The sequence below is a fragment of the Rhinolophus ferrumequinum genome, chromosome 11 (genome assembly GCF_004115265.2).
Source record: "Rhinolophus ferrumequinum isolate MPI-CBG mRhiFer1 chromosome 11, mRhiFer1_v1.p, whole genome shotgun sequence".
Classification (NCBI taxonomy): domain Eukaryota; kingdom Metazoa; phylum Chordata; class Mammalia; order Chiroptera; family Rhinolophidae; genus Rhinolophus; species Rhinolophus ferrumequinum.
Genome location: NC_046294.1, coordinates 32197181 through 32223116, shown reverse-complemented (window position 1 = coordinate 32223116; position 25936 = coordinate 32197181). Strand labels below are relative to the sequence as shown.

The window sequence follows — 25936 nt, the reverse complement described above, 5'->3', positions numbered from 1 at the left end:
TGCCAGATTTTTTTCAGAATAAGGGAGTACACATATACTATTTCATGAAGCAGAGAGAGAAGAAAGAAGGAGGGGAGGACGTCAGAGAGGGGAGGCTAACCTATTGATGATGGGAAAGAATATAAAGAATTTTATTGTTCATTTTAAACCTATATAAATATTTATTTTTTGAGAGAAAAGGCACAGTTTATATTCAAGACAATGGTGAAGGTTTAGAGTGCCCCGAACACATAGTAACCAAGAAACTTTCAATATTAAAGTTCTCTAAAATTTAATATTTAAGGGATAAAAAGTAAAACAATGTTTTCTTTATATCTGGCGTGGCTTTTCTTTTTTATGCTCTCAAGTTTCAAGAATGTATTTAGACATTTTTCACCCGATAGGTGAGGAGGGATTTGCTTCTATGACCTTCACTTCAGGGAAAGTAAGTTGGACTATGGTTTCCTAAGATGGAACGTGTTTAGGTTAAAAGAAACCAAGGCAAGAACATTCTTGGACAAAAAGATTATCTGCCCAATGTGTCAGTGACTGATTGGAATACATAAATATAAATTGGATTTTGGAAAACAAAATAAAAATCAAACGGGAATTGTCGCAAATTCGGAAAAAAAAATTAGGCGAAAACATTATTTTGATGCTGCTTCAGAAATCTTTAGTATTACTTCTCCTTTGTCACCAAAAGAGTATTCAGCACAACTCTCAGATGCTAAAGGAAAAAAAAGATGCACATTTCTCCTAGCATGTGCCTTTTCACTCTTGTGAAAAGGACAGAGGATCTGATATAATGCATAATTCAAAATTAAAAATTCCTGGAAGGAAGGGAAATGGATGGAGTAATTTGAATGATTATGTTTCCCCAGTGCCTCTGTGAGCTTCCTTATTTTCCCAAACTGGGTTTAGCATTGTTCCTGAATCAACAAAAATAATTCTTTACTCTTTGCTTTTTATAACATCAATATTGAACAATGTGAGAAGAATATTTATATCTGCAGAGGGATAGGATATACAACTTTCAAAATCCAAGGTGCTGGACTTTTTTGAACCCTTATTATATACCCTGAGGATACTTAAATTAACGTTTATTAGCTGATGATGTTTGGTTATGAAAAATTATCAAGGATGTTTGACTTTTTACTTAAACTATAGAGGTTCAGAAATTCAAAATATTTATTGGGATTCTAGGAATACTTAGCTTTGGTTAAATTTTCTTATTCACAGTCATTTCCTTAAATTCATCAGTAACCTGTTCTGTAGGTTTTGTTGTTGTTTATGTATACCCAAGCAATACTGTAGGCCTTTTTTATAATGCTGTTTCTCCTTAAAATGAGGAAGGCTCCTTTTTGTTTTATTTCTCCTTCTGGGAAGCCAAGGAGGATTATGGAGCTGATTGCTGCAACACCACATTGAACTAAAATAAAAAGCTTAGAGGTCATTGCTGTCAACCTTTCCAACCTGTTTTCTCCCCCTTTTCGTTATTTGTACTTCAAGTACAAGCAAATAACTGATGCAGTGTCTAGATGTTTTAGAGCAGTAACCGCTTCCAGATGAAAGCAATAATGAATGCAAAATGCATTCTTTAATTATATCTAAAAGTACGCACATCAATATGCTATTGGGGATCTACAGGTAGTTTCTATTTTGGGGGGCGAGTGGCTGAGGATGTGGGGTGGGAGTTCAGTTATTTTTTAAGAAATGGCATCTAAAAGAGGATCAGAATACCTGTGCCACTGCCATCAGATACATTGGATGGACACGCACATGAAACCGACGAACATGAAAACAAAACAAGAAATTGTGATACTTTCTATCTACACACCATGGGAAGTGGTAACCTGAGGAGATTAGGACACTCAGCAAGAGGTTACATGTATATGAGACGTGAAGTAAACTCTTGAACATCTGTCCACTTCGTGGCAAGACTTTTCATCTCCGAATACATGTACTAATAAACAACAGTTGGAGAAAATTGTCTGTGACATTCCACATAATGCTGAGCTGAGACTGAGAGAAGGAAGAGTGGAATTGTATTTCCTTTTGTAAGGCAAAAACAGCCATAAGGGCAGCCTCTTTTAAAATCTGGTATTTAAAGAGAAGTGTAAGAAATCAAATTGTTCAATTTGGAACGAAGAATGGCCGAAGTTACTGGAAAGCTCATGCTTCTGAGTCTGCAAAATCACTGGCCAGGAAAGCAAAACTTTTCCAACACCCTATTTTAATCTTGTGCTAAAGCCATTGACTCTGTTAAAACTCTGGAGCTAAATATGATCCTTCCCCACCCCCGGCCCTCTTCGGTTAGTGTTTGGGGGACAAGGAGGGGGCTGGAGCTTGGCCCCAACCTCGGAATTGCTGCCAAGGGCTTGTAATACAATCTCTCCCCGTTTGAAGGGTAAATCAGTGTCAATTGTGTTTGCCGTCCACCAGAAAAAGTAAGCATTTTACTTCCGCTCGGTCTATGTGGACTGATGAAATGTAGGAAATCTGTTTCTGGCAGGGGGGAAAAATCGTTTTCCCAAACAGCACCAAGAGGAGCCATCAGAGAAGTATGAAGAGGAGCAGTGCGGCTGTAGCTGCTGCCTCTGCCGCCAGGCTGGTGGGGTGCGGAGAGTGGCTGCTGCAGGACCTGCGCCGGGAGGGGGCCGGCCCCGAGACACTGCAGGAGCAGAGCCCGCAGCCCCGGCGCCTCTGAGAGCCGCCAGCAGCCAGCTCCGGACGCGGGGGTGAGCAAGGCGGGCTGCCGCAGCTCCCCGCCAACGCTGCCGCAGCACGCGCTCTGCAGCGTAGGCTTGCGGGAGCCCGCGCTTATGGTTTCACGCGTGGCGGCGGGACCGGGGGAGGTCTTCAAAAATAACCCGGGGGACTTGGCTGGGAAGGGTGAAGAGCTGTGGACAGCTGGACCGGCTCTGGCGATGAGTGGGTGGGTGGTCACTGCAGTGGGTGACGCGCTTATGCCTTGGAAACAACCATGCGTTCTTCATCCCTATTGTGCAACAGCCCAAGTGACCGCCGCGCGAAAAGCCCGCTGGGGCGGCTCAGCCAACCAGGGACAGAAGTGAGGATTTCTAATTAGCACACCGATTATAAATGCACACTTACGCGTTCATGCACAAGGGTCGGTGCAAAGCGTGCTTAGCGTCGCCTGTTACTGGGAGGAGAGGAGTGAAGCGGGAATGGTCTTCATGGATTGATTCTGAATGGTTTACTTGAGTTACGGGGGGCCAGGGTGGGAGGAAAATGCGTGACATACGTGGTTTAGGTTGACACTCTGTTTTCGATTGATGAGTTTGACTGAGTTGAGCTTTTTGTAAGGAAAAAAACAAACGCTAGCCTGTGAACCAACCCTCTCTGGGAAGATTTTGCACAGCGTTGTTCTTTTAGTCCACAGAGCAGGGTTTTGGAATCTGAAATTGTTGGAGGAGCAGAGGAGCCAACTCTGTTTTGGAGGCATTAATTATTCTGGCAAAATTAACTTTTGTCAGCCCAGGAAGGTAAATTGCCATTAACCTAGCCCAGCCATCCGAAGTTTACATTGTCTTGGATGGAGAGGGAACAAAAGCAGGGGTTAACGTTCTATTTTCAACACTCCCAATACAGCTGGGGGTGAGGTGGGTGGTTATTCAGTACTTTCCTCCAGTTAACCTTTTTGGAAATCAAAACTTTTACCCTCCCCACCTTCTTCATTTTCCTGCTCTCACCACCACCGTCATCTTCATCTCCTTACAGCCAAGAATTGCAAAACTTTTATGCCCCTCGTATAAATTCTGCCCTCTCCCTAAAAGCCCTCTCCAACAAAGCTAGATCAATTGTGTATGGGAGATCTTATGCAGAGGAAATAAGATCCACGTTTGCACAGGAACACCCATTTGGCCTCCTAGTGTTAAAATAAAGGCTTAGACAGGTCGGATGTGCCAGCCAGGCAGAGGAAGTCCACCTTTCCTCCCCACCTATCCCCTGAGATTCACAGAGGCAAGGCGGAGAAAAAGCCCTTGTGCTCATTGCTTCTTTCCCCCAACCCCTTAGCAGTGTGGACACTGATTAACTACAGCTGGGATCTAGTGTGCCCCGCCTGTCTTTGAAATCCATCAATGAGTTCCTTCTCGAGGAATGCTCCCCCTTAACTGTGGAGGAGGCGGTGGTGGCAGTGGTGGTCCTCTCCAACATGGGCGTTCTGGTTCTGACTGCCTAAGAGAAGGTAAGGGACAGATGTCGCAGGCATGGGACAACTAGCCTTTGCAATACAGGTTGCAGTCATCACACATGGCTCCCTGAGTGGGCTCTGAAACAGAAAGGTAGCTTGGATTTCAGCCTGTATGCTACTAAACGTTGAGCGTCTTTACTTTATGGCTAAACACCATACTTGGGTGATGTGGACTATGATTTATTGCGAAATAAATTTACATGGCAAAATTTATCTCACCTGGTGCAAAAGGTCATGTAATTGCCACGGAGTTTCCTAGTGTCTTGGTTAGAAATTTTAGTGAAAACTTTCAGGGACAGTGAAATGTCAGGTCTTATATTAATCCTAAGTATATTATGCATGATTTTAGAGTTTTGCTGCAAATCTGCATTATAGTCTTTTTGGAACCTTTGGTTGGAACCAGATAAGGAGGCCCTAACAATTTGTTTGCAGAGGGAGTTTGTTAAAATTGCAGCTGATATTAAGGCTATGTTGGTATCTTTGTGGTTTTTGATATGGACGTACAAACAGGATCCTAGTGTTTCATTTCTCCTGAGCAACTCTCAAGGCTTTCCAATCAATGTCTTCTGACTAGAGAAAATAGCTGGAGTGATGATATATTCTACCTCTTGTCAAACATCTCATGTCAAAAAGAGTAAGTTGCTTGTGTAATTTTTTCATCCTAAATGTTTTCAGGGTTTGTTCAAGTTTTTGCTAATGCCCTTCCCTTACATGAGACAGAGGTATCTATTGAGAGTAGAGCTCTGATAACTCTCAACTACATTTTAGTTAAGTAAAACAGAAATCTTTGTATTACGAAAAACACACACAAAAAACCAAAATCTCATGAAATAAGGTTTACTTAATCAACTTAGATGAAATTGTGATGTGAGTCCTTAAGTATTCTAATTGTTTATGAATTTCAGGTGGTTTTCTATTCAAATTATGTTTCAAGTTACTCTGGTAGGGGTTCAAAAACCTGTACTGAATTATTTGGAAGAATGGCCTAGTGGAATTAAGAAAAGGATGAAAAAAAAAGTCGCTAATGCTGTGAAAATATAGCAGATCAATTCTCACTCAGTCTTAATTTTTTGGTCATGATTTAAGAAGGAATTATTATTGAAGCTTTATCATTATTTGGTTCAAGACAAGTCATCATGGCTTTTGGATAAGAAAGATTCTTGGGAGAGTTAGTATTACCTGAGATTGGGCACCAGGAAAGCTGTGCAGCATACTTGTAATGACTCTGTAGCTTTGGGCAAAACATTTTAGGCCTGCAATCATTTATTAAGAACCAGGACTTTGACTAGGTAAATTTTCTAATGTCCATTTGAGTTTAAGTGTTTTATCACATAATTAGGAAAACTAGTAATGAGTGTTCCTTTTCTTTTATGCTTGGTGCTTTTTTATTTGTGGACAAGTAGCTCCCCTTAGTCAGAAGTGGAGGACCATTTACAAGATCTAGAATTACCTTTGTGATTAAATTTTGAACTTCAGTTTTCTGATTAGACCCTTAGGTTAAGATTTTGAATTCATGGCAGTGGTTGAGAATATGTAGCCTTGTAGAGATATTATTAGTTGACACTATGTAGTATTGTAGATATATTATTGCTTAGCCAAAATGAATCATAGGAGTAAAGAACTTAGAAAAGTGAAAGAGCCATCCTTGGTTGTTAATTCTTCCAGTCTAGCTTGAAAGATAACATTTTTTTCCTTCCAAAATTTAAAAAAAAATTTAATTAAATTTATTGGGGTAATAATGGTTAGTAAAATTACATAGGTGTTAAGTGTACAATTCTGTAATACATCGTCTATATAACCTTCCAGATTTTGGAAGGGCATTTGGCTGGGGGTAAGTTTTGCTTGTTTGTTTGTTTGTTTTAAATTTGAAAAGTGTTACTGGTCTAGTAACTTTGTTTCTTCATTGTGTCACACCCATAACACACAAAACTAGTAGACAGAGGTGAGATCGATGCTGCAGGTAAAAACAGAGGTGGCTTTTAGAACAGATGGGGACACTTCACTGTGGGTTCATTAGCATTCTTTGTTTTAAATGGCCACGTTAAGGAGTCTGTGTGTGTGGTGAGGGGGAAGAGGTGTGGTGACATCCTCTCACATTTATTTTGAGAGGTGTAGCATTCCCCTACCTTAATAGCTTATGATCTTTCACTGGTGTCACAAGTGAAGTATAGTTCGTTACCAGATTTTGTGTTTAAAAACACATGTCAACTCATTTTAGAGATCCATATTTCATTCATCATATTGAGGGTTTCACCCCTCTCAATATCCAGAATCTGCAGATTTTCCAATATTTGTGGTTTTATTTCATCAATATTTTGATTTCATTTCTGTTCCTTATCCTTTGTCTTTTCTTAGTGATTTAGAGTTCTACAAAATATTCCTATTTTGTTGCAGGATTGCTTTTCTTTTTAAAATAAGTCAATGGAGGTGCTAGTTTGGCACATTTCCTATGGTGATAATTTACATTTAGCTGGTGTTTATTAAATATAAACTATATACCAAACACTGACACGAATATTTAATCTTCAAGATTATATTTGAGGTGTTAGCCTCCATTGTACATACTGAAGAACTCAGGTACAAAGCGAAAAAGACATAGAACTAGAATAGAACAGCTATTAAGCAGATAGGTAGAAGAGCTAGTATTTGACCCCTGGACCTCTGATTCCAGTTCTAATATTCTATCTATTAATCAGGTTTCTTAGTGGAATCTCATAGCAGACAATAGTGAAATAATATTTATTGCTTTATTCTTATCTTTCTTTCCCATTTATTTTCTATGTACTATTGCAATGCATTTTTTTTTTTTTTAATAACACGTCAGCAAAGTCTAGAGATAGACCAGAAACCATCATGGTCATAATCAAAGCACACCTCCAGTGGTGTGAAACAGTATTTTATCTTCAGAGTCAAAACTATAAGGACTTCAGCTGGGATTCTGGAGCAACAGACTAAACAGAGTCTTAGCGCATGTGATATTTTACTTACGGAGTCATTCATTTTTTCTTCTTCCCCTGGGCTAGTTCATGTCTCATCATATTCATAATGGTTATTCCAGAATCACTTCTATGGAAAGAAAGAAAAAAAATCCACACATTCTTTGAAGAATTCTGCATTAAGTTTCTGCATGTTTTTCCCTTTAAGTTTTATTTTTCTGAATTCCAAATCCTGAGGGTTGAGTTATCCACTCTTAGGTAGACCCATAAAGCTTGGAGGGGCCATGGTTTAGAGGAGTCCTAGAAGCACTTGAGTCCTTACTCCTTTTTCCAAAGTGATTGGCTTTGTTTAGTACTTACCAAAGTTACTTATCAAGCTTTTGAACTATTTAGATGATATGAATTTTAACATTTTTTAGTGTTTAGGTACATTATACAAAAAAAAAAGTGTTTCTTTCTCCCAAACTTTTTTCTTCAAGTCTAGTGGATCCTTAGTCATTTCATTTCCATCTTTAAAAGCTACCTCTCCCCGCAGCATCTCTTGTGGTTTTTGAAAATATTTGAATAAATTCAAAAGGTCAGAAATGATTTGTTTGATCTAGTTTATTCATTGTGATTTAATTCAGCTCATCCACATTGACTAAACATTTGTTGAAAATTATAAAAATGTTACAATACTGTAGTGATCCTTTTATCTCAGTAGTATAAATTTATTGGACCTTTGTTCACCTCAGTTTAATTATTTCAGTGGGAAACTACTTCACCATGGACTGATTCTTCCACACTCCGAATTTTAATCCTGCTAGCTGGGTTCATTTCTATGTTTCTTATTCATGTCTCTGCCATATTTAAATCCAAGACCTCCATGTAGTGACTTTCAGCTAGACCACAGATGGTAATTTAAAATATGAAGACAGGATCAGGAGAATTTGGATTGAAATTCTAATTTCTTTTCAGAAGGGACTTAAACAGCGGAGTCCCCATGCGTGACAGCAACTTTAAGTGTCAACATGTCTGGCATCTGTTTAATTTATATCGCACGCTAATTACCCACGAAGCCTTCTTTCTCCCACTTTTGCCTCCTGAGAAAATGTAATTATGTTTTTCCCCGTTTGTAGATAATTTTGATTATAGACAAGCAGCAGAACAAAAATCGCTTCATTACTCTTACTGTTTTTACTTAATGATCATCTATAAATATTAGAAGATAGTTTGAATTACATTTCTGGCAAAATACAGGACAGACTACATGAGAAATAAATGTGCCACTGTCAAGGAAAATAAAAACTTCACTGTTTAGAAGTATTGAGGGGAAGGATTGTGTCCCTCTGGCTCATTGAAACTGTTACATGCCATTCGGCTTACTGTAAACTATCCCTTGATGAATTCTTTGCTAGACAATGAGCTTAAGAATCTGAGGTGTCTTCTTGCTTTTACAGAGCAGAATAGGACTCTGATGCTTAAATGGAAGTTGCAGAGCACATAATGGGATGTAGGTAAAGTTACTGACCTACCACATCTCACTTTCAGGAAAGTAGTGGGAGAGATTGTGTCTTGAGAAGAAAGGCATTTTTAGAGGTAACCCTTTTAAGATTTCAATTAGTTATTTAAATGTATGAATCATGTGTTTAAATGTAATTAGTACTTAAATGTTTGTTTCTGAGGCTAACTAGCCTATAGGAACCCTAACCAGCTAACAGGGAGATGTTTTGTTTTCCTTGGACTGGACCTATTTTTAAAAGAACTGGGGTAAAAATATTTTAGGTGTCTGATATTTCATCACAGGATTTGGAGAACATTTTAGGACTTTGTATGAATAATGTGATGATTAACTGTAAAAGAATAGGCAACGGTAATGTTCTGGTTCCTGTAATGGTAATTGAGTAACAGATGACAAGCTATATGAAAGATGTTTCACGTTTGCAATGGTTCACTATGGATAATTAGATATATAGAGATTTATAAAAAAATGTTTTCCAAGAAAGTTTATGGTAATTATATTTTGCAAAATATTTACTCCAAAGCATAATTGTTTGGGAACGAAATTGTCTCTGCTTTTAAATTATATATTTATGATACCTTTTAGGTGTTTATTCACTCTTTTACCGCTTTTCTAATACTACAGCAAAATGGGAGATGGTCCCATTTTACAGTTTTCTTAAAACCTATATTTCATGATATTTTCAAAAGCAGTTTTTAAAAGACATAAAATAACCTATGCTAGGATAATTAGAGTTTGAGATTAACTAGAAAGGAATACTATGTAAAGTTGCAAAGAACAAAACTGACACTTATATTGGTAACTTAAAAATACCTTAAATACTGAAATAGAGCTGAAAACCCCGTTTATTATATAAACCTTACTTCTTGCCAGTTGCAAGAGTTTTGTTCAGTTATAATGCATTTAGTGATTTCATATGCACTATTTGTATACAGAGTAGAGTCCTACACATTGTTAAACTTATGAATTTATTACCTTAGCTGCTTTAATATTACCTCTGTAGTCTTAGGTCCTATAAATAACATACAAAAATGCTACACTGAAGGCCAAGTACTTATTCAAACAAACAACTTTTCTACAACCCACATAGGGGACTGTGCTACTCATAAGGTGATCAGGTTAATAAAATAATCTTTTATTTTGTGGATATAAGATATTTAATTATTTCTGCTCTAAGATGATTGCACACAACCTAGTACGCAAAACACATAATAAAGTGAGAAGATATAAAATAAGACAAAAAAACAAAACAACCCTATGGTAGTATTTGCTAGAATTACGGTATTATCCTTGGGTTATGATATGGGTTCTTGATGAATCTATTCTGTAAAATGTATCTTCTGGAAAGAATAAGGATCTTAGAGTACAAAGACCCAGGTTCAAGCCTGACTCTGCCGTGATCTTGCTGTATGATCTTGGTTAAGTCACTGATCCTCTGTGGTTTTTGTTTTCAGTAACTGTAAAATAAGGAAAGTGTAGTAGGGACTTTTTGAACACACCTCTTATCTCCCACCGAGTTCTCTAACTTGTGAATTTGTAATTGCTTAGCCATCTGCAAAGAACCAAGAGCTGTGATTAATCTTATAGGTAAGAGTTTTAAGAGTAATGACCATGTGTTTACAATAAATTGTGCAAATGCTATCGTTGCTAGCACTCAGTCCTAAAGTTCTGTAGACATTTATGGTTTCAACAATTAACCCAAACAATGGGATTTTACAATTTGAATACTAAATTTTTAATCAACTACTTTGTATTGCTTTTGAGTAAGTGGAATTTCTTACCTAGAAACTGACTTTTCCCAAACATGATGTTTTTACACAAGCTTAGAGCTTGCAGTTTGATTTTTTTCTATTTGACCTTTGACTGCTGCTATTTTCTACTGAGTGGGGCTGGTCAAAATGATAAGACCAGTAAAAGTAGAGCAAATAATGTTTCATGGGGTTTAATCATTAATAACCTGATCTGTGATCAAAATTTCCATGGATCTAGTGTGTTACTATGTCATTGGCACTAAACTTTTAAAAATAGAAGTCTGTATAAAAAGCAATTGCTGTTTTGTTTTCAAAACAGGTATTACAAGTGGATAAATAATGTGCACTGCTCTGAGCCCGAAGGTACGCAGTGGACCTGGCCTCTCTGATATGCATCAGTATAGCCAATGGCTGGCCAGCAGACATGAAGCTAATTTGCTACCGATGAAAGAAGATCTGGCCTTGTGGTTAACCAATCTATTGGGTAAGGTTATAAGATCTTATTTTGTGAGCAAAGATAACAGGTTTTGTTTTGTTTTGCTTTGTTTTGTTTTGTTTTTTTTCCTCATGTAGTGTCCTTCACCTAAGCATGTGACACCACCTTGGAAAGAAAGATTTCATTATTTGGATTTTACATCTGGGAAACCTGAAGCATGTGGAAAACTGAAATGAAGTTCCCAATGTCTCTCACATTAGCTGTGCTTAGTAATTCTAATGTCATGCTTTGAAATGTGGGAACATGTGGTTAGATTGCTTATTTTGTCCATATGCTGATCTGATTTAGTTTTTACTTTTCTTTTATACAACCGACCAATCTGACCTATTCTTTTGACATTGCACACAGGCCGCAGTCTGTGAAATCTGACTTCTCAAACTAGATTGCTTTGCCCTACTTTTGTAGCACATCTCCTAAAACTGCTGAATACCTAGACTCTAGAACAAAAACATCTATCCTTTGTCCAAATGAGCTGATTTGAGTCACCCAACCTTGAACTAAATTTGTTCGTTTCATTTCACTTTTGTTTTTAAGTACTCTTCCAAAAGTATTGTCTCCGACAAAAATGCTACCTCATGCTCAGTTTGCCTCTTTTTTATTTCTATTGTGTTGGCATATTCCTCAGATAAAATTTCAACCATGCTCATTTAAAGGATCATAATATATAGCAACACTATTTTTACTAATAGTTTTTCACAGAGAATAAAATTGATTTATGACCCAAGGAAAGGACCATTATAGATACATAAGATTTACAATTTGGGTATTGAGTAAACATACAATTTGTGTGGTACTTTATCATTTACAGAAGGGAATTCACCAACATTATTTTATTATTTATAGAATCTTTCAAGGTAAGTGTTTATCCTCACTTTCTAGATGATGAAACTAAAGAGCTTAGTGTCCATCTGAAATTTTAGCAAGGTTTCATCAAGGTTTGGAAAGATTTTGGCAAGATTTTCCTTTTGTTCGCCATGGCTTTGCATTTTTTCCCCCTTTACCTTAGGGTTAAGTTGTTTTCTTTTTCCTTACGGTGTGCACATGATTGACAATGCTATGTAGTCTAATCAGGGCTACTGCATATGAGGATGTAGTTTGTATCCTTCATAATGGTGCCCAGCCAAAGGGCATGGGTAGAAATGCAAACACATTTGAGGAAGACCCTTCAGCACACTACGGAGCTGTATCCACAAGAAGGAAGAGGCTACCCCCTTTTAGTAATTCATCCATGCAAAGGAGGAAATTTTTTAAAAACTCTTTTTTAAATTAGTTTCAGGTGTACAAAGCAATGTAACAGATATTTATACCCTTCACAGAATGATAATGCCCCCAGTCTGCTACCCCTATGATGTCATGTATAGCTGTTATAATACCATTGACTATATTCCTTATGCTGTACTTTGACTATAAATATATATGTAACTGTGTTTCCCCAAAAATAAAACCTAGCCGGACCATTAGCTCTAATGCGTCTTTTGGAGCAAAAATTAATATGTAAGACCTGGTCTTATTTTACTGTAAGACTGGGCCTTATATAATATAAGACCAGGTCCTATATTAATTTTTGCTCCAAAAGATTCTTCAGAACTGATGGTCCAGCTAGGTCTTATTTTTGGGGAAACACGGTATATATAAATATATAAATATATATATACATATATACACACACACACACATATATGTGTATACACATATATATGTATATATATAATTTAATTGTAATTGACATTCAATATTATTCTACTTCAGCTTCAGGTGTATAGCAAGCACATTGGTCAGGCATCTATCTACACAGTCTATGACGTGATCCCCTTGGTAAGTCCAGTGCCCATCTGGCAGCCTACAAAACCTTGGCAACATTATTGATTATGTTTCCCATACTGTATTTCATATCCCCATGGCAATCTTATGACTACGAATTTGTACTTTCTAATCCCTTCACCGTCTCCCCCATCCCCACCCCTCTCCCATCTAGCCACCGTCAGTTTTTTTCTCTATATCATTGCATCTATGTATGTTTTGTTTGCTCATTTATGCTGTTCTTTAGATTCCACATGTAAGTGAGATCATATGGTATTTGTCTTTTATCTCCTTCACTTAGAGGGAGTCGAGTTAACCTAAGCAGATGGATTTCCTTTCTTTTTTTTTTTGTCTGTCCAGGGTTCAGTGATGATTGTTACATTAGTAACTTATTATTGACTTTAAGCTGTCTTCAGATATGGGCTATCACATAGAATAGAAGAGAACAGACTCAAAATAGACCACCTGTGTTTGAACCCCAGAGTTGCCACTTACTAGCAGTATGATCTTTGGCTAGTTACTTAACCTCTCTGTGCCTCAGTTTCCTCATCTGTAAAGTGGCAATAATAGTAGTGCCTACTTTGTGAGTTACTGTGGGACTAAATGATTAAACTACGTATACTACTTATACTACTTTGAAAATGCCTGGCATATTACCAACAGTATGTATATGTTGTTGTTCTGATTGCTATCCCATTTATATGGATCAGTGATACTGTTAATTTGGTTTTATGGATAAGTTCATTCATTATTCAACAAATATTTCAGTGTGCAGCAGCATAATACAGCAATTTTGAAAAATGGACTGTGGAATCAGAATGCTAGAACTCAAATTGTAGTGCCACCATTTACTAGCTCTGTGATACTGGGCAAGTCTCTAAATGCACTGTACCTCAGTTTTGTCTTCTGTAAAATAAGTACAAATAGTACCAACTTCGTAGGAGTGTTGGAGATTTGAATGAAATCATCACCCTTAGAACAAGGTCTGGCATGCAGTAATCCACTAGCTGTAGTAAATACGAGCTGTTCAGATTATGGTGTTCCAGACACAGTCTGCTAAATACTGGACGGTAGAGTGGTGATTAAGGATAGACAGAGTTCCTGCCCTTATCAAGCTTGGAGTAGATTGAAAAAAGAAACATATTGAATAAGAAATTGAATAAATAATCCATTAATTGGGTTCGTTATAAACACTCAAATATATAGGTTGCAATAAGAGTGTAAAAATGAGGAGGGGGAGGGGGGCAAAGGATTAGAGGGCTTGGGGAATCCCTCTTAAAGGGGTCTTATATTTAAACTGACAACTGAGGAATGATTACTATCTAGCCAGAAAAAGCATGGGAGAAGAGCCTGGTTAGAGAGAATGGCATGTGCTGAGATAGGAAGGAGTTTGATACAGTGGAAGAACTGAATGAAAATGTCAGTTCTCTTCAGAAAGGAGAATTTCATGAAACCTATAGGGGTTAGCTCATATACTGCTTTGAAGACCTTGTTGAGAAACTTTATATTGTATAATCAGTGAGGAGCCATTGATATGTTCTAGACAGGAGGAGACTGTAATTAATTAGAGTAGAGCCTGATTATACAGGTATGTTCCAAGGTCCCATGACTTGTCATCAAAGGCATTTTATTTAGTGAATGTGATCGTTTACAAAGCAGCTTGATCAGTGTTAGCAGCCCAAGGCAGCCTCAAAGAATAGAGAGTCAGTGTGTGTGTAATGGAAAGATCCTTGGACTAAAAGTCAGGAGACCTGGCTCCTAACAGGGCGTCAGGAGACCTGGCTTCTGATTCTGGCTCTGCCACTCGGTAGGAAACTTGCCCAAAGTCACTCAGCTATCTTTTCTGGGCTCAGTGTCCTCAACCATAAAACGAAGGGGTTGGAGTGGATGATCTCTAATGTCCTTTCCAGTTCCAAAAGTCTAAGTTTCCAGGAAATCCATCTCTTGAGACCCAGTTTGAGATCATCAATAGGCATAAACAAGGAGAAAATAGTTTATATAAGTGAATAATCTGTCTTTTTAAAGAATAAGACTATTTTTTAACACTAGTAGTTGGTAACAGAAATGCAACTGATGGTTTATGAAATTTTCTCAAAAAAGGAATCTTAAAAGAATCTCAAGATATAGTAAAGCACCACCTTGCATTCACTTAAATCATAAAAGTAGATAATAGACTTCCAGTTAATGTTTCACGGTGACTTAAAAAGTAGACCGATAACTTGAGATTATTTAAAAGTGGTAAAACATTTGGGGATAACAAAATATGTTATATACTAGAATGGTGATAATATGGAGGGGAGAAAAAAAATGTATGGCTATGTTAGAAGATATTTTTGTTACACATAATAGATACGTTTAGAATTCGCATACCTTAGAAATGGAATAATGAAAATTTAAAATTATTTATTACTGGCCATTTTATCACTTCAAATATTTTATATTATGCAGTTGTCTTTCGAGCCTTGGTTTTTATCTATTTGAAAGTTAGAGACAGCTTGAAAATAGTTCCAAAGTTGATGCTATCTTCCTTCATACAAAGTATCTAATTTTTTTGGTGATGTAGAAATTCACATACTAAATTTAAGCTTTTAGTTCAATTTTACCATTGTGATGTTGACCTTACTTGTGGAAAGGCTTTCTACTTGTTTTTAGTACCACTTTACCACAATGTAACGTATTTCCTTTTATGTCCTTCAAAAGGAGTATTAATGTATCATAAATTCAGATATTTCTGGTCCTTTATATAAAATATCAATTGAAAGGTGTAATTTCTTAAAGAACACTCAATTCAGATTCAGATATTTTTGCGGATAAAAATTATTTGATAGGGATGGGAGTTACTTTATTGGTTCATAGACCAATATTCACATTCATGCCATATATGGAGGTGTAATACTGTAATTTTCAAATATTATATACTTAATCAGTGATACTAATACAAATCACTTTAGATTCTTAGGAATAGAATTAAAGTAGCAATAGCAAAATTTTAAACTAACTAAAATTTATGTATTAGAGTATAAAATGCCAGCTATCTTGTGGTAAGTTAACTCGTTAAGATGAATAAATAGTTATGGTAGTTGGGATTTGTTTATGGGGCAGCACACCAGTCTGATTCATAAAAAGATCATCATGTGATATTTACTGCCAAGTCACATATCCGTGGAAATAACAACTGATCATATTGAAAATAGGTTTTGTAGTCCAAGTATGTTTTCCAATAGCTGGCATCATGGACAAGTTTGATGACCAAATACAAGAAAAAAACAACAAAAGAATCCTGAAGATCCCTTCATTCTCCTTATCAAACATTTCTTTGGCCATGGTCCCCTGCTATACATTAAATGTATACATTTCATCTGTATTTCAGGCCTCTGTTTTCTTATTTTTTGTTCATGAACTACCTGTTTTCCATTTGTTAGTGATCTGAGTCCTTCATACACATATTTGAACATCAAATCATTATACAAATCGATTTGGGGGAAAAACTTAATTGTCACTGAATAAACAACATGTTAGTAAATTAAAAGTCCCAGATTATACCAAGCACCCATCATTCAAGTAGGTCAGGTACATTCTATGAATTTCATGATTGTTGATGGACTATTGAAGATAGTTGGTGGCTTAGCTTTGAAATGTATATACTAACATAAATGTTCTCAAATTGTTTATTTCACTTGTGTTTCTTTACCCATTTGAAAATGATGGTCTACCTTTATTTTCAATGCATGATGACAATTGATATTATGGTGATTTTTGCTTCTCTGACTTTATGCACAGAAAAGAAAATTCAGTCATATGCTTAATGTGATCAATATGTCTTCATTTTTTCGGTTATTTCTCAAAGTAACCTATTTTCAGCATTAAAAAGTGAAGCATCTATTTAATGGAGTTGCTGCTGTCAAATACAACTGCTGTCTAATAAGTTTGGAGCAGCTTTCTTTTCTTTTTTCTTAAAGCCCTTTCACCGTATCCTCATCCTACCGTCCTCATATTCTTGATATGGCCAATAAAAATTCCTTAGGAAAGGTGCTATCTTATGCGAGTTAAAACGTTTCAAGAATCAAGTGCATGTTCACAAGTTGACACCTTTCAGAGCAGTTACCACCCAATTTTGTTACCCAATTTTTCCAACAGAACCGCCTTTATCTTGTCTTGGTATAAATGCAGGATAGATGCTTGGAATCACTGTGGAGCAGGTGCTGATATAGGGTTTCTGGGCATAATGAATCATTTTCTATCTCACAACCTTCAAATTTCAGTCTTGAAACACAGAAAAATTTGAGTTAAGATAGATGAGTTCCTTTGAGTTCTCCAATTAAAGAAATATACTGGGATTGAGAGGTGCTGTGGCATTTCTAGTAGTTTGACTGCCTGGATCACCTTTAGAGATAAAACATGCCTGTTTTCTTCTGCAGTGAATCAGGCCCCATCAGAACATACCTGAATGACATTCTCAACTATTCTCCAATTTACAAGGTGAATTGCCACTCATTTTTTTTTAGCACCACTGTCACTGTCTTCACTATCTTCAGCTCTATCTACGGTGTTTGTTTTGTTTTGCTTTTGTTGTTTTGTTTTTTTCCTGAAGGGCTCTCTATGGAGTTTCTATAGAGAAAAAGACAACTAAATTAGGGAGAATGAATTGTTATGGGAAATAGTCATTTGTATATTCAGCAAATATTTATTTAAGTAGCCATACATGATGGCTAAGAGCATAGACTCTAAACCTAGACATCATGGGTTATAGAGCCAAATTTACTGTGTGACCTTAGGCGAGGTACTTAATCTAAGTACCTCAGTTTTATCAACTGTAAAATGGACATAATAGTAGCACCCACATTACAATTTATAAGAAACATGAATACATGCAAAGTGCCTAGCATACATTAAGAAGTCAAATGTTAAATATCATTATTAGAAGTTATCATGTCTTTAGGAACCTGAATTTAGTACTACTAACTTACTGGGAGGAAAACATTCTTTCTCAGTAAAATAGAAGATAAAAAAGATTCTTTTTTCCAGGTGGCTACATTCTAAAATACTATAGGTTAATACTATAGGTTAATCTTTATGGAAATCTGGCAAGCACATATTTCTGGGAGAAACACTGATGTGTATAAGCATGCATGTTGATTTTAGTTACCTGACAAAAGATTTCACGCAGATGGTTATTTCATATCACTGAGCCCTAATGTGTTAAGAGGAAGTGACTAACCACAGTCTTTAACCAAACTCCCTGGTCATTGTCTACTGGCAAGCTGTCAATCATGACAGAAATGACAACATGAAGATCAAAGTCTACAATTATGAACTCAGGAAGTAAAGATATTACTTCTAGACTAAACTATTTTAGATTAACTTTCAAGTCAATAGTCTTTACAACTCAGTGTGGCTTGGTACTCCAAGAAGATTTAAATTATTTGTTCGTTGCCCTATCTTTTAAACATACCAACAACATGGTAAGATGGGGCAGGGGAAGAAATCGTTGTATGGTATTAACATCCTACCACTTCTAGTATTTATAACCTAATGTCAAACCAGCTATGCAATTTAGATTAAAGAACATCTGGTTTGTCCTAACAAAGATATTTAACTTTGTATAATGTTTACTTAAGAATTTGTAATTAGTACTTCACTGCCTGTTTCAATGGATTTGTCATAGTTAAATTCAGCTAACTTTATATTCTGTTTTTATACTTTTGGTACCATTAATGCAATATGAGTGAGATAATATATTATGCTATACAAGGATTGTAACTGATTTCTTACAATTATACAGTATATTTAAGGTGTATATTTTATGATTCTTAATATTTGAACGGAAAATACATTACATATGAAGGTTTTCTTAAAAAACAAAACAAAAAACAAAAAACTTCTCTGTCTTGCGTTTTCCCTTCATTTGAAGCAGTACACTTCAACTATAAAGTATGTAACAATGTCTGTTTTAGCAAAAAAAAAAATCTCACCTTTTGGAGCTATAAAAATATACAGAATTGAAAGCTGACACCTAATATATTTTTCATTAGATACAGATGTTCAATGTAAATTCTTATTCATGAAAATCAGGATAACTAAAAATTTTCAGATATGAGTAAGAGTAAAAATATCTTTTTGTAAATTAACTTTTAATAAAATACATTTTTCTTTTTATAATTTACAAGTTCTTTTAAATGTTATAATCATCTTGTCACTTAACATTATGAATAGAATCTTTAAATTGCCATGGAACTTGATGACGTAAGAATACCTAAAGACCTTTTCCAAATGTAGAAAATCTTAACATATAAAGGAATCATTCAACAATTGAAACTTTACCTTCTATACCTTGAAATTTAATTGGTAATTTTGAAAGTATTTCTAATATTTATTTTTCATATTTGTTTGCAAAATAACTTTCTTATTGTCAGGAAATGCAGGCCGAGATGGTGAATGCATGATACAAATTCTGTTGTGCTGGCTTTTTGTATCTTGAGACTATTATTTTCATTCTTGGATTAAATTGAGCTGCATACAATTTTGAAATAATAGTAGTTTTGAATAGGCTATGTCTGTGGTGAGTACTTAGAGCTACTGATGTTTTGCCACCTGCAGAAGTCATTATCCTAACTGGGGGCTAAAATGTGAACTATCCAGTAGGGAAGAAAGAACTTAAAAAAAAAAGTAATTCTCTTTCCTTTTTTACCTTCCCTTCCCAGCGAAACTGAAAAAAGAATCATTTCAGACAGATATTTATTAAAACCCAAATATATTAGATATTGTAAGTTTAACTTTCAGCCAGTGGTTTATCTGTTGTTCCAGTTTGTTATATTTATTTATTTTAAGTGTTTATGGGATTGAGCTGCATGTATTTTTAAGATAAAAGTTAATCCTATGAGAGTTTCAGTATAAAACCTTAAAATATCTCCTTTTATTTTTCTGTGAGTTAACCACTTAAACATAGTACTCAACATTTTCTCCAAGTTTTCCAGCACTTTATTTCTTCTTTTGTTAATTCACGTGCTCACCAAACACATTTACTAGGTGCTTCTTCTGTGCATTATATTATGCTCACCTCCGTAGGAACACACACACAGGTATATACCTCAAGAGGTTTATAGTGTCTTGAGGAAGACAAGAACTTTCATGTTACTAGCTATACACGAAGTTTGATAATGCCATTGTGAGTGATACCGATGAGTGGAACCATGTAGAAAAGGGATCACTGTGCCCTGGGAGAATCTCCTCCTGGATTTCTGATTAAAGGACTGCGGGAACTTGGCTAGACAGATAGAAAGTAGGAGGACACTGCAGGCAGGGGCCATGCCAGGAACAAACACATGACTGTAGACTCTGGAAGGTCTGCTAATGGAACTGTGAAAACAGGGTGTAGACCAAGGAGCAGGGTATAAGGACGTAAATTAGAAACATGTATGAGAGGATATGGGGAATTCTTTGGATGTTGGCTTAAAGTAGATATATTTCACCTTTAAGGTAGAGAAGATTAGGAACTATGCAATAAAAATGAAAAGTGACCAGAGAGGATGATGTTTAGCAATAATAATTTTAGCAATGAGTGTGATATGTATTGGAAAGAGAAGTTGAAGATACAGGGAGTAGCCATTGCTCCTATTGCTAGAGGTTTAGGTATCAGATCATGAATTTTTTAAATTAAGATTATGGTGCCAGAAATAGTAGGATGTATGAATCTTCTGGACATGTGCATAACAATTTATAGGAAATTAAGGCAGGGAAATAAAATATTCTGAAACTTAGAAAATTACAGAAAAGGAGAGAGCTGTGGGAGAAACGAGTTTTGGGGAAATGAGTTATTAGTGGTTTTATAGGGCTAAAAAAATAGTGGTTTTATAGGACTAGGGGAATGGAGCAGTCAGGAGTGACAGTTAAAAGGTATAGGGTTTCTTTTGGGGGTGATGAAAATGTTCTAATGTTAATTGTAGTGATGATTGCATAACTCTGAATACGATATACTAAAAACCATTGACTTATACGCTTTAAATGGGTGAATTGTAAAGTATGTGAATTATATCACAATATAGCTATTAAAAAATAAAAGAGAAAAAGAAAATATGCTTTGGGAGCACATAAGAAAGAAGAAAAATAAAGTTTAAGCAGTTAAATGTCAGGGATGAACAATTGTGAATTATGTTCATAAGAGCAGTCGTTGAAGTTGTGAGTGGTTGTAAAGAGAAAAAGGCAGAGATCTGAACCTGGTAATTCCACAGTTCAAGGATTGCGGCAGGAAGGGGAATGGTTAGAGAGACAGTGTTTTCTTACAAAGAGAGCTTAGCAATTGCATTAATTTTATCTGTATTCTCTTAATCAGGAAAACAAATTCAGTAGAATTTAGAGATATGGCTTTATGCAGTGGCCATGCTATGAAGTTTGCCAATGGTGGTTGATTTTTTTATATACTATGGCTCTCTTTCAAATTAATGAAGAGAGCTATGGCATTCTTATTAGCAAAGACTATGCATGACACAAAATACCAGTGCTGCTTTCTGCCCTTGTCTTGCAGGCCAAAATAATTGAAAGGGCCACTTAGGATGAGAACTGAACAAACCTCAGAGCCAAACTGTACAAGCATTGGTAAAGCTAGTTCTTTGAGTTTCATGGATGGCTTGATTGCTAAATGGTGGGACTCTTTCACCCAGAATAGCATTTTGCCAGTTTTAATGTGAAATACAACTTTTATGCAGTTGGAACTGTATTATAAATATATAAAATACTGAGATTCTTGCAACCAAAGGGAAGCATAAAATTCCAAAGAAACCATTCTTTTTGGTGAGTTCTTATCCGAGACACATAACTCAGCTGGAGTAGAAATTTTGATGATAAAAACTGTGTCAAATAGGTTCACATGAATGTCACATTTGTGTTGGGGAATGATTATGCTTTCATAATGCTTCTTTTGTTATTGCAGGGAAGGAGATTACGGCAGAAACGTTTATGGAGAAATTGGATAATGGTGCCTTGCTCTGTCAACTTGCAGAAACTGTTCAGGAGAAATTCAAAGAGAGCATGGATGCTAATAAGCCCACAAAGGTAAAAGATCCCAAGACAAATAACTATTAGGAGGTGGATTACATTTGTAGTTGCTTATGAATTGATTTTAATTCGAGGATTTTGTTGAGAATAGATGCATTAATGTCTCTACTAACAACAAAACACAGAGTGCTTTTTAATTAGGTAACATGTTATTTCTCTAATTACATAATCCTTTTGGTAAGTCTAATTAAATAAAAGCTTATAGAAATTGATGGTAATAAGTACTGTGTATAAACTGTGTATAAACTGCCGCAATCTGATGAACTGATAAAAAATAAAAATTTAGCAGAGAAAAACTTATGTCATCAGACAGTGAACACAGTCTAGCCAAGAAGGATTTTCTGAATAGGTCTTTGTTTTCAAATAGATCATTATGGCAGAATATTGGAACAAAATATCTAAAGTGCATAGTTTTTTTGTTTTAAATGAGTAGTATCATTGAATTAAGTAACTTTGGACAAGTTATTTTCTTTCCAACAGCTCACATTTCTTTTTTGCACATTAGTTCTAATATTCTTTTCTGGTTATTATAAACGCATAATAAAAGTGTGATGTTTGATGTATTTTGAGGGAAAGAAGATAGACGATACTTCTAAAATTTTAGTAGAGAAGGAAAAGAGGTAAGAAAAAATAAGGTTAAAATAATGTTGAAGTCAGCTTAAAGTAAAAATAAACACCAAAACAACCGTTCAACTTTCTGCAACGCTGGCGAAAAAGAGTAAAACTGATTATTTATGTACAGTTTCTTTATGACCAGTGAACTAAAATCCAAACAAAAAAAATCAAGCTTCCTAAAGCGCTGTACTTTTTTTTTTTTTACAGAACTGTACTTAGTTTGGAAATACTATGTTATATCACTCTGTAAAGTACTATATAACATACAAAACCCCTCCATTTTTTTATTTTTTGTTTTTAAAGCAGCTCTGTGAAAGTATTCATTAATGTAGTGGCTCCCAAATTTGGCTGCACATTGGAATCAGATAAGTATCTTTAACAAATACTGAGACTTGGCTCCCATGCCTGAATATTCTGATTTAATCCCTACGGGGTGCAATTTGGGGACTGGGATGTCTGAAAAGCTACACAGGTGATTCTGGTGTCCAGCAAAGTTTGGGATCCACTGCCTTCATTTTTTTCTGCCTCCACTGGTTAAACGCAGACTAAGTGATTTGTGCAAGATCGGCCAGCTAGTGAGTAACTGATCAGGGAATTGACATCCTCTTTCCAAAGTCTGGTGCTCTCTCATTTTAGTTCACTATGGGTAACATAGACATGAGGAGATTGTTTATGAAAATGCTTTGGTCAAATTTAATGTGGAAACCAATTATTCTTCTGCTGTGGTTTACATTGTAATGTAACTGGCCTTCACTTTAGCTTACAGATGAGGACACATAATGCCTACTAGGAAGACAGTTTGTATAGACAGTTCACTGTGAAATAATAAACGAGGGGGAAAAGTGTTGTGTCCAGACTCTTCTGAGAACTTTATTATGTTAATATTGCTTACATCCTGAAACCTCTATGTGCGTTGCTTATTCTGGAGGAAAGAGAGCCCATGGCCTCAATGTTAAAATCTCTTGAATCCTTTATAGTAGCAAAGAATAAACAAATCTAAGGCTAGTGTATAGTTTTCTGATTTTGTTTGTTTTGTAAGCTTTTGCTTTTGAAAACAGAAGCTAAGTTCCTCAAATAGAATTGTAATTATAAGACAGCTCCTAAAGCATTAGTCTATAGTTTAAAAATTTTGAAGTTGACCATTTTTTACTAGGGTTCTAGTTTTGTTATTTGTTAACTGGACGTGTCTGAACCTCAGTTTCCTTATCTGTAAAATAGGATTAATAATTATATAATATGCACTATATATAATATATAATACAACATCTAGAAAGCATTGCACAAAAAAGGCTCTAGATAAATATTATCTCTCTTCCCTATGTGAAAGAGTTAGAAATCCTGAGGAGAATTTTAGATTAACTAGAAGAAAAAAAGAAATGCTTTGTAAATGTTCATGACGTGATAGCTAATATATGCAAATATGTGTACATTTGGCCCAAATCTCCATGGTAATATGTAATAGTCAGAATAGTTATGCATCCGGATTTTGCTACCTGTTTATTTGAAACATTTCAAATTATATCATTTTTATAATAAAGCTATAAAATGTAAAAAGAAACAAAGTAAATTTTCCTTTCAAAGGGTGTAAAACTGAAGCAAGGTTTTATTAAACTTGAAATATTTCCTGGACTCTAAGCCATTTGTTTAGTGGAATACAAAGCTCAACTTTATTCTGATTATGATAAATATATTTTGGTATAAAAACTCAACTGTGATAATTGAACAAGTGTGGGTTTAAAAATGCCCATTACGACCTCGGTTTCAGTGCTCAAAAAAGAAATCAAATTACATCTGAGTTAAGAAGTTGACACAATTACTCTTGACTGAATTGCCTTCTGTGTCCTTGGCAGAATTTATATATTTCACAACTTCCAATGATATTCAGCTTAAATCAAAATAGCATGTGCCTTGCTGTATGAAAAATGCAAAGAAGAGTAGTTTCTCTTTTTTGCATTTTATGAGAAATTTTACAAAAGAGGAGAAGCCAAATGATTAACATCTTTGTAGCTCTAATTGTTTGTGAATATGATTTTGTCAAGATTCATGGTTTTTAATCCATCTTTTCTATAAATAGAAGTAGATGTTATATGAGATTTTACAGTATTTTGTTATTATTAAATCTAAATTTATACAAGAACAGGGTCATTAAAACTGAGGTACTTAGGTTTACAATGAATATTTCCCATGTGAAAAAAAGGAAGATTTCAAACTGGGTATAAGTAACCTGGCCGTTACAATCGTGTGTGTGTGTGTGTGTGTGTGTGTGTGTGTGTGTGTGTGTATTTTCCATTTTGGTATTTTGAAATTTAGGGACAGTAATGGTGAAGATAGATGAGTTGTTCAATACTTTGTCCGAATTAGTGAAACTATGTTATGTTTAGAGAGATGTTAAAATAGATTTTTAAAAAAATTAACAGCAAACTTGATCCCATATAAGTTCATGTCACATGAAGCCCTTTGTAATTTTCTTCTAGCAGCTTAAATGTCACGTTCTCATTCTCCTAGCAATATTTTCACTTTTCCTGATTGATAGTTAATTTGGAGATTTTACAGCTGTGTAAACACATTTGAGTGAGTAAGTTATGCTTGGTATGTGTGAAGTATGTCTATGTTAAGAATGATTTAAGCACACTATTTGGAAGCACAGTTAATAAATATGTGAGACTGATTACATATTTAATATTTTAGTTATAAATTCATGACTCTTATATCCTTTTCTGGCTAGATAAAATACCCTGAGTGAAAATAAATTATACCCTATAATTTTTTTTTTCTTTCCAGGCATCAATAGATGAATATAAAACAAATAATCTGTCTGTTTGTTAGCTATAAGTAGTTAGTCTTAGCCTTTGAATTTTCTCACTCTACATGAAAGCAATGCAGAGATTTCACAGAATTAGGTAGTAATTGGGCAGAAGCATTTAAGATGAGTGTGCAGCAATTTAATTTTCACTAATTTTATTTGAATTAATAGACATATTATAACATGATCAATTTGCTATAACTATAAATGTTAATATTCCTGGAGCTGAGGACCTTTAAAGACAAAAATCTAGACAAAACTTATCTTTCTAATATCCTATTGGGGTGAGAAAACCAAAACAAGTCCAAGGGTAGGTTTTATGCCTTGTGTCCCTTAATATTCTGACTCAAAATTGACATCTCCGATCAAGACAGAGTAATTGTTACACTGATGTATGAACTTTCACTTCCTGATCCAGATAGAGTCCAACTGTCTGAATACCTTCTTATTGTATATTTACTCTGTTCTTTTTCCACCACTCATGACTTGTTGATTTGTGCACAAGATCCTCTCAACCACCAGGCATCAACATGGTACAAGATATTCAAAATGTTCAACCTCTCTTTTTCTCCCAACATTCCTTTCTATTTGTCTCATTTATCTTGAGAGTCTCTACCCCAGACATCAGAGTTTCCCTGGGTTCAGAGCTTCCTCTGACTTCAAAGAGCCCTGGGTAGTTAGATCAGGTTTGAAGCTCATAAAGGGAAAAAAAAAAACAAGTTCTGTGACCTAGTAGAGTGCTACATTATGCTCTAAGGAAGGAACTAAACATTCGCCATCTAAATGGA

At 35.5% G+C, this 25936-nt stretch overlaps 1 protein-coding gene across 7 annotated transcripts in view; it reads left to right on the top strand.

Annotated features, from left to right (window-relative positions):
* Window positions 1–2307: 2307 nt before the first annotated feature.
* Window positions 2308–25936, top strand: part of GAS2 (growth arrest specific 2) — a 132604-nt gene continuing 108975 nt past the window's right edge. For 3 of the 7 annotated variants that reach the window (XM_033120958.1, XM_033120953.1, XM_033120959.1), the window contains exons 1-3: window positions 2433–2717; window positions 10703–10867; window positions 21606–21727. In XM_033120958.1, the coding sequence (XP_032976849.1) occupies window positions 10723–10867; window positions 21606–21727 (267 nt within the window). In that variant the 5' untranslated portion in view covers window positions 2433–2717; window positions 10703–10722. The other 4 variants (XM_033120955.1, XM_033120957.1, XM_033120954.1 and 1 more) reach the window with 4 other exon arrangements.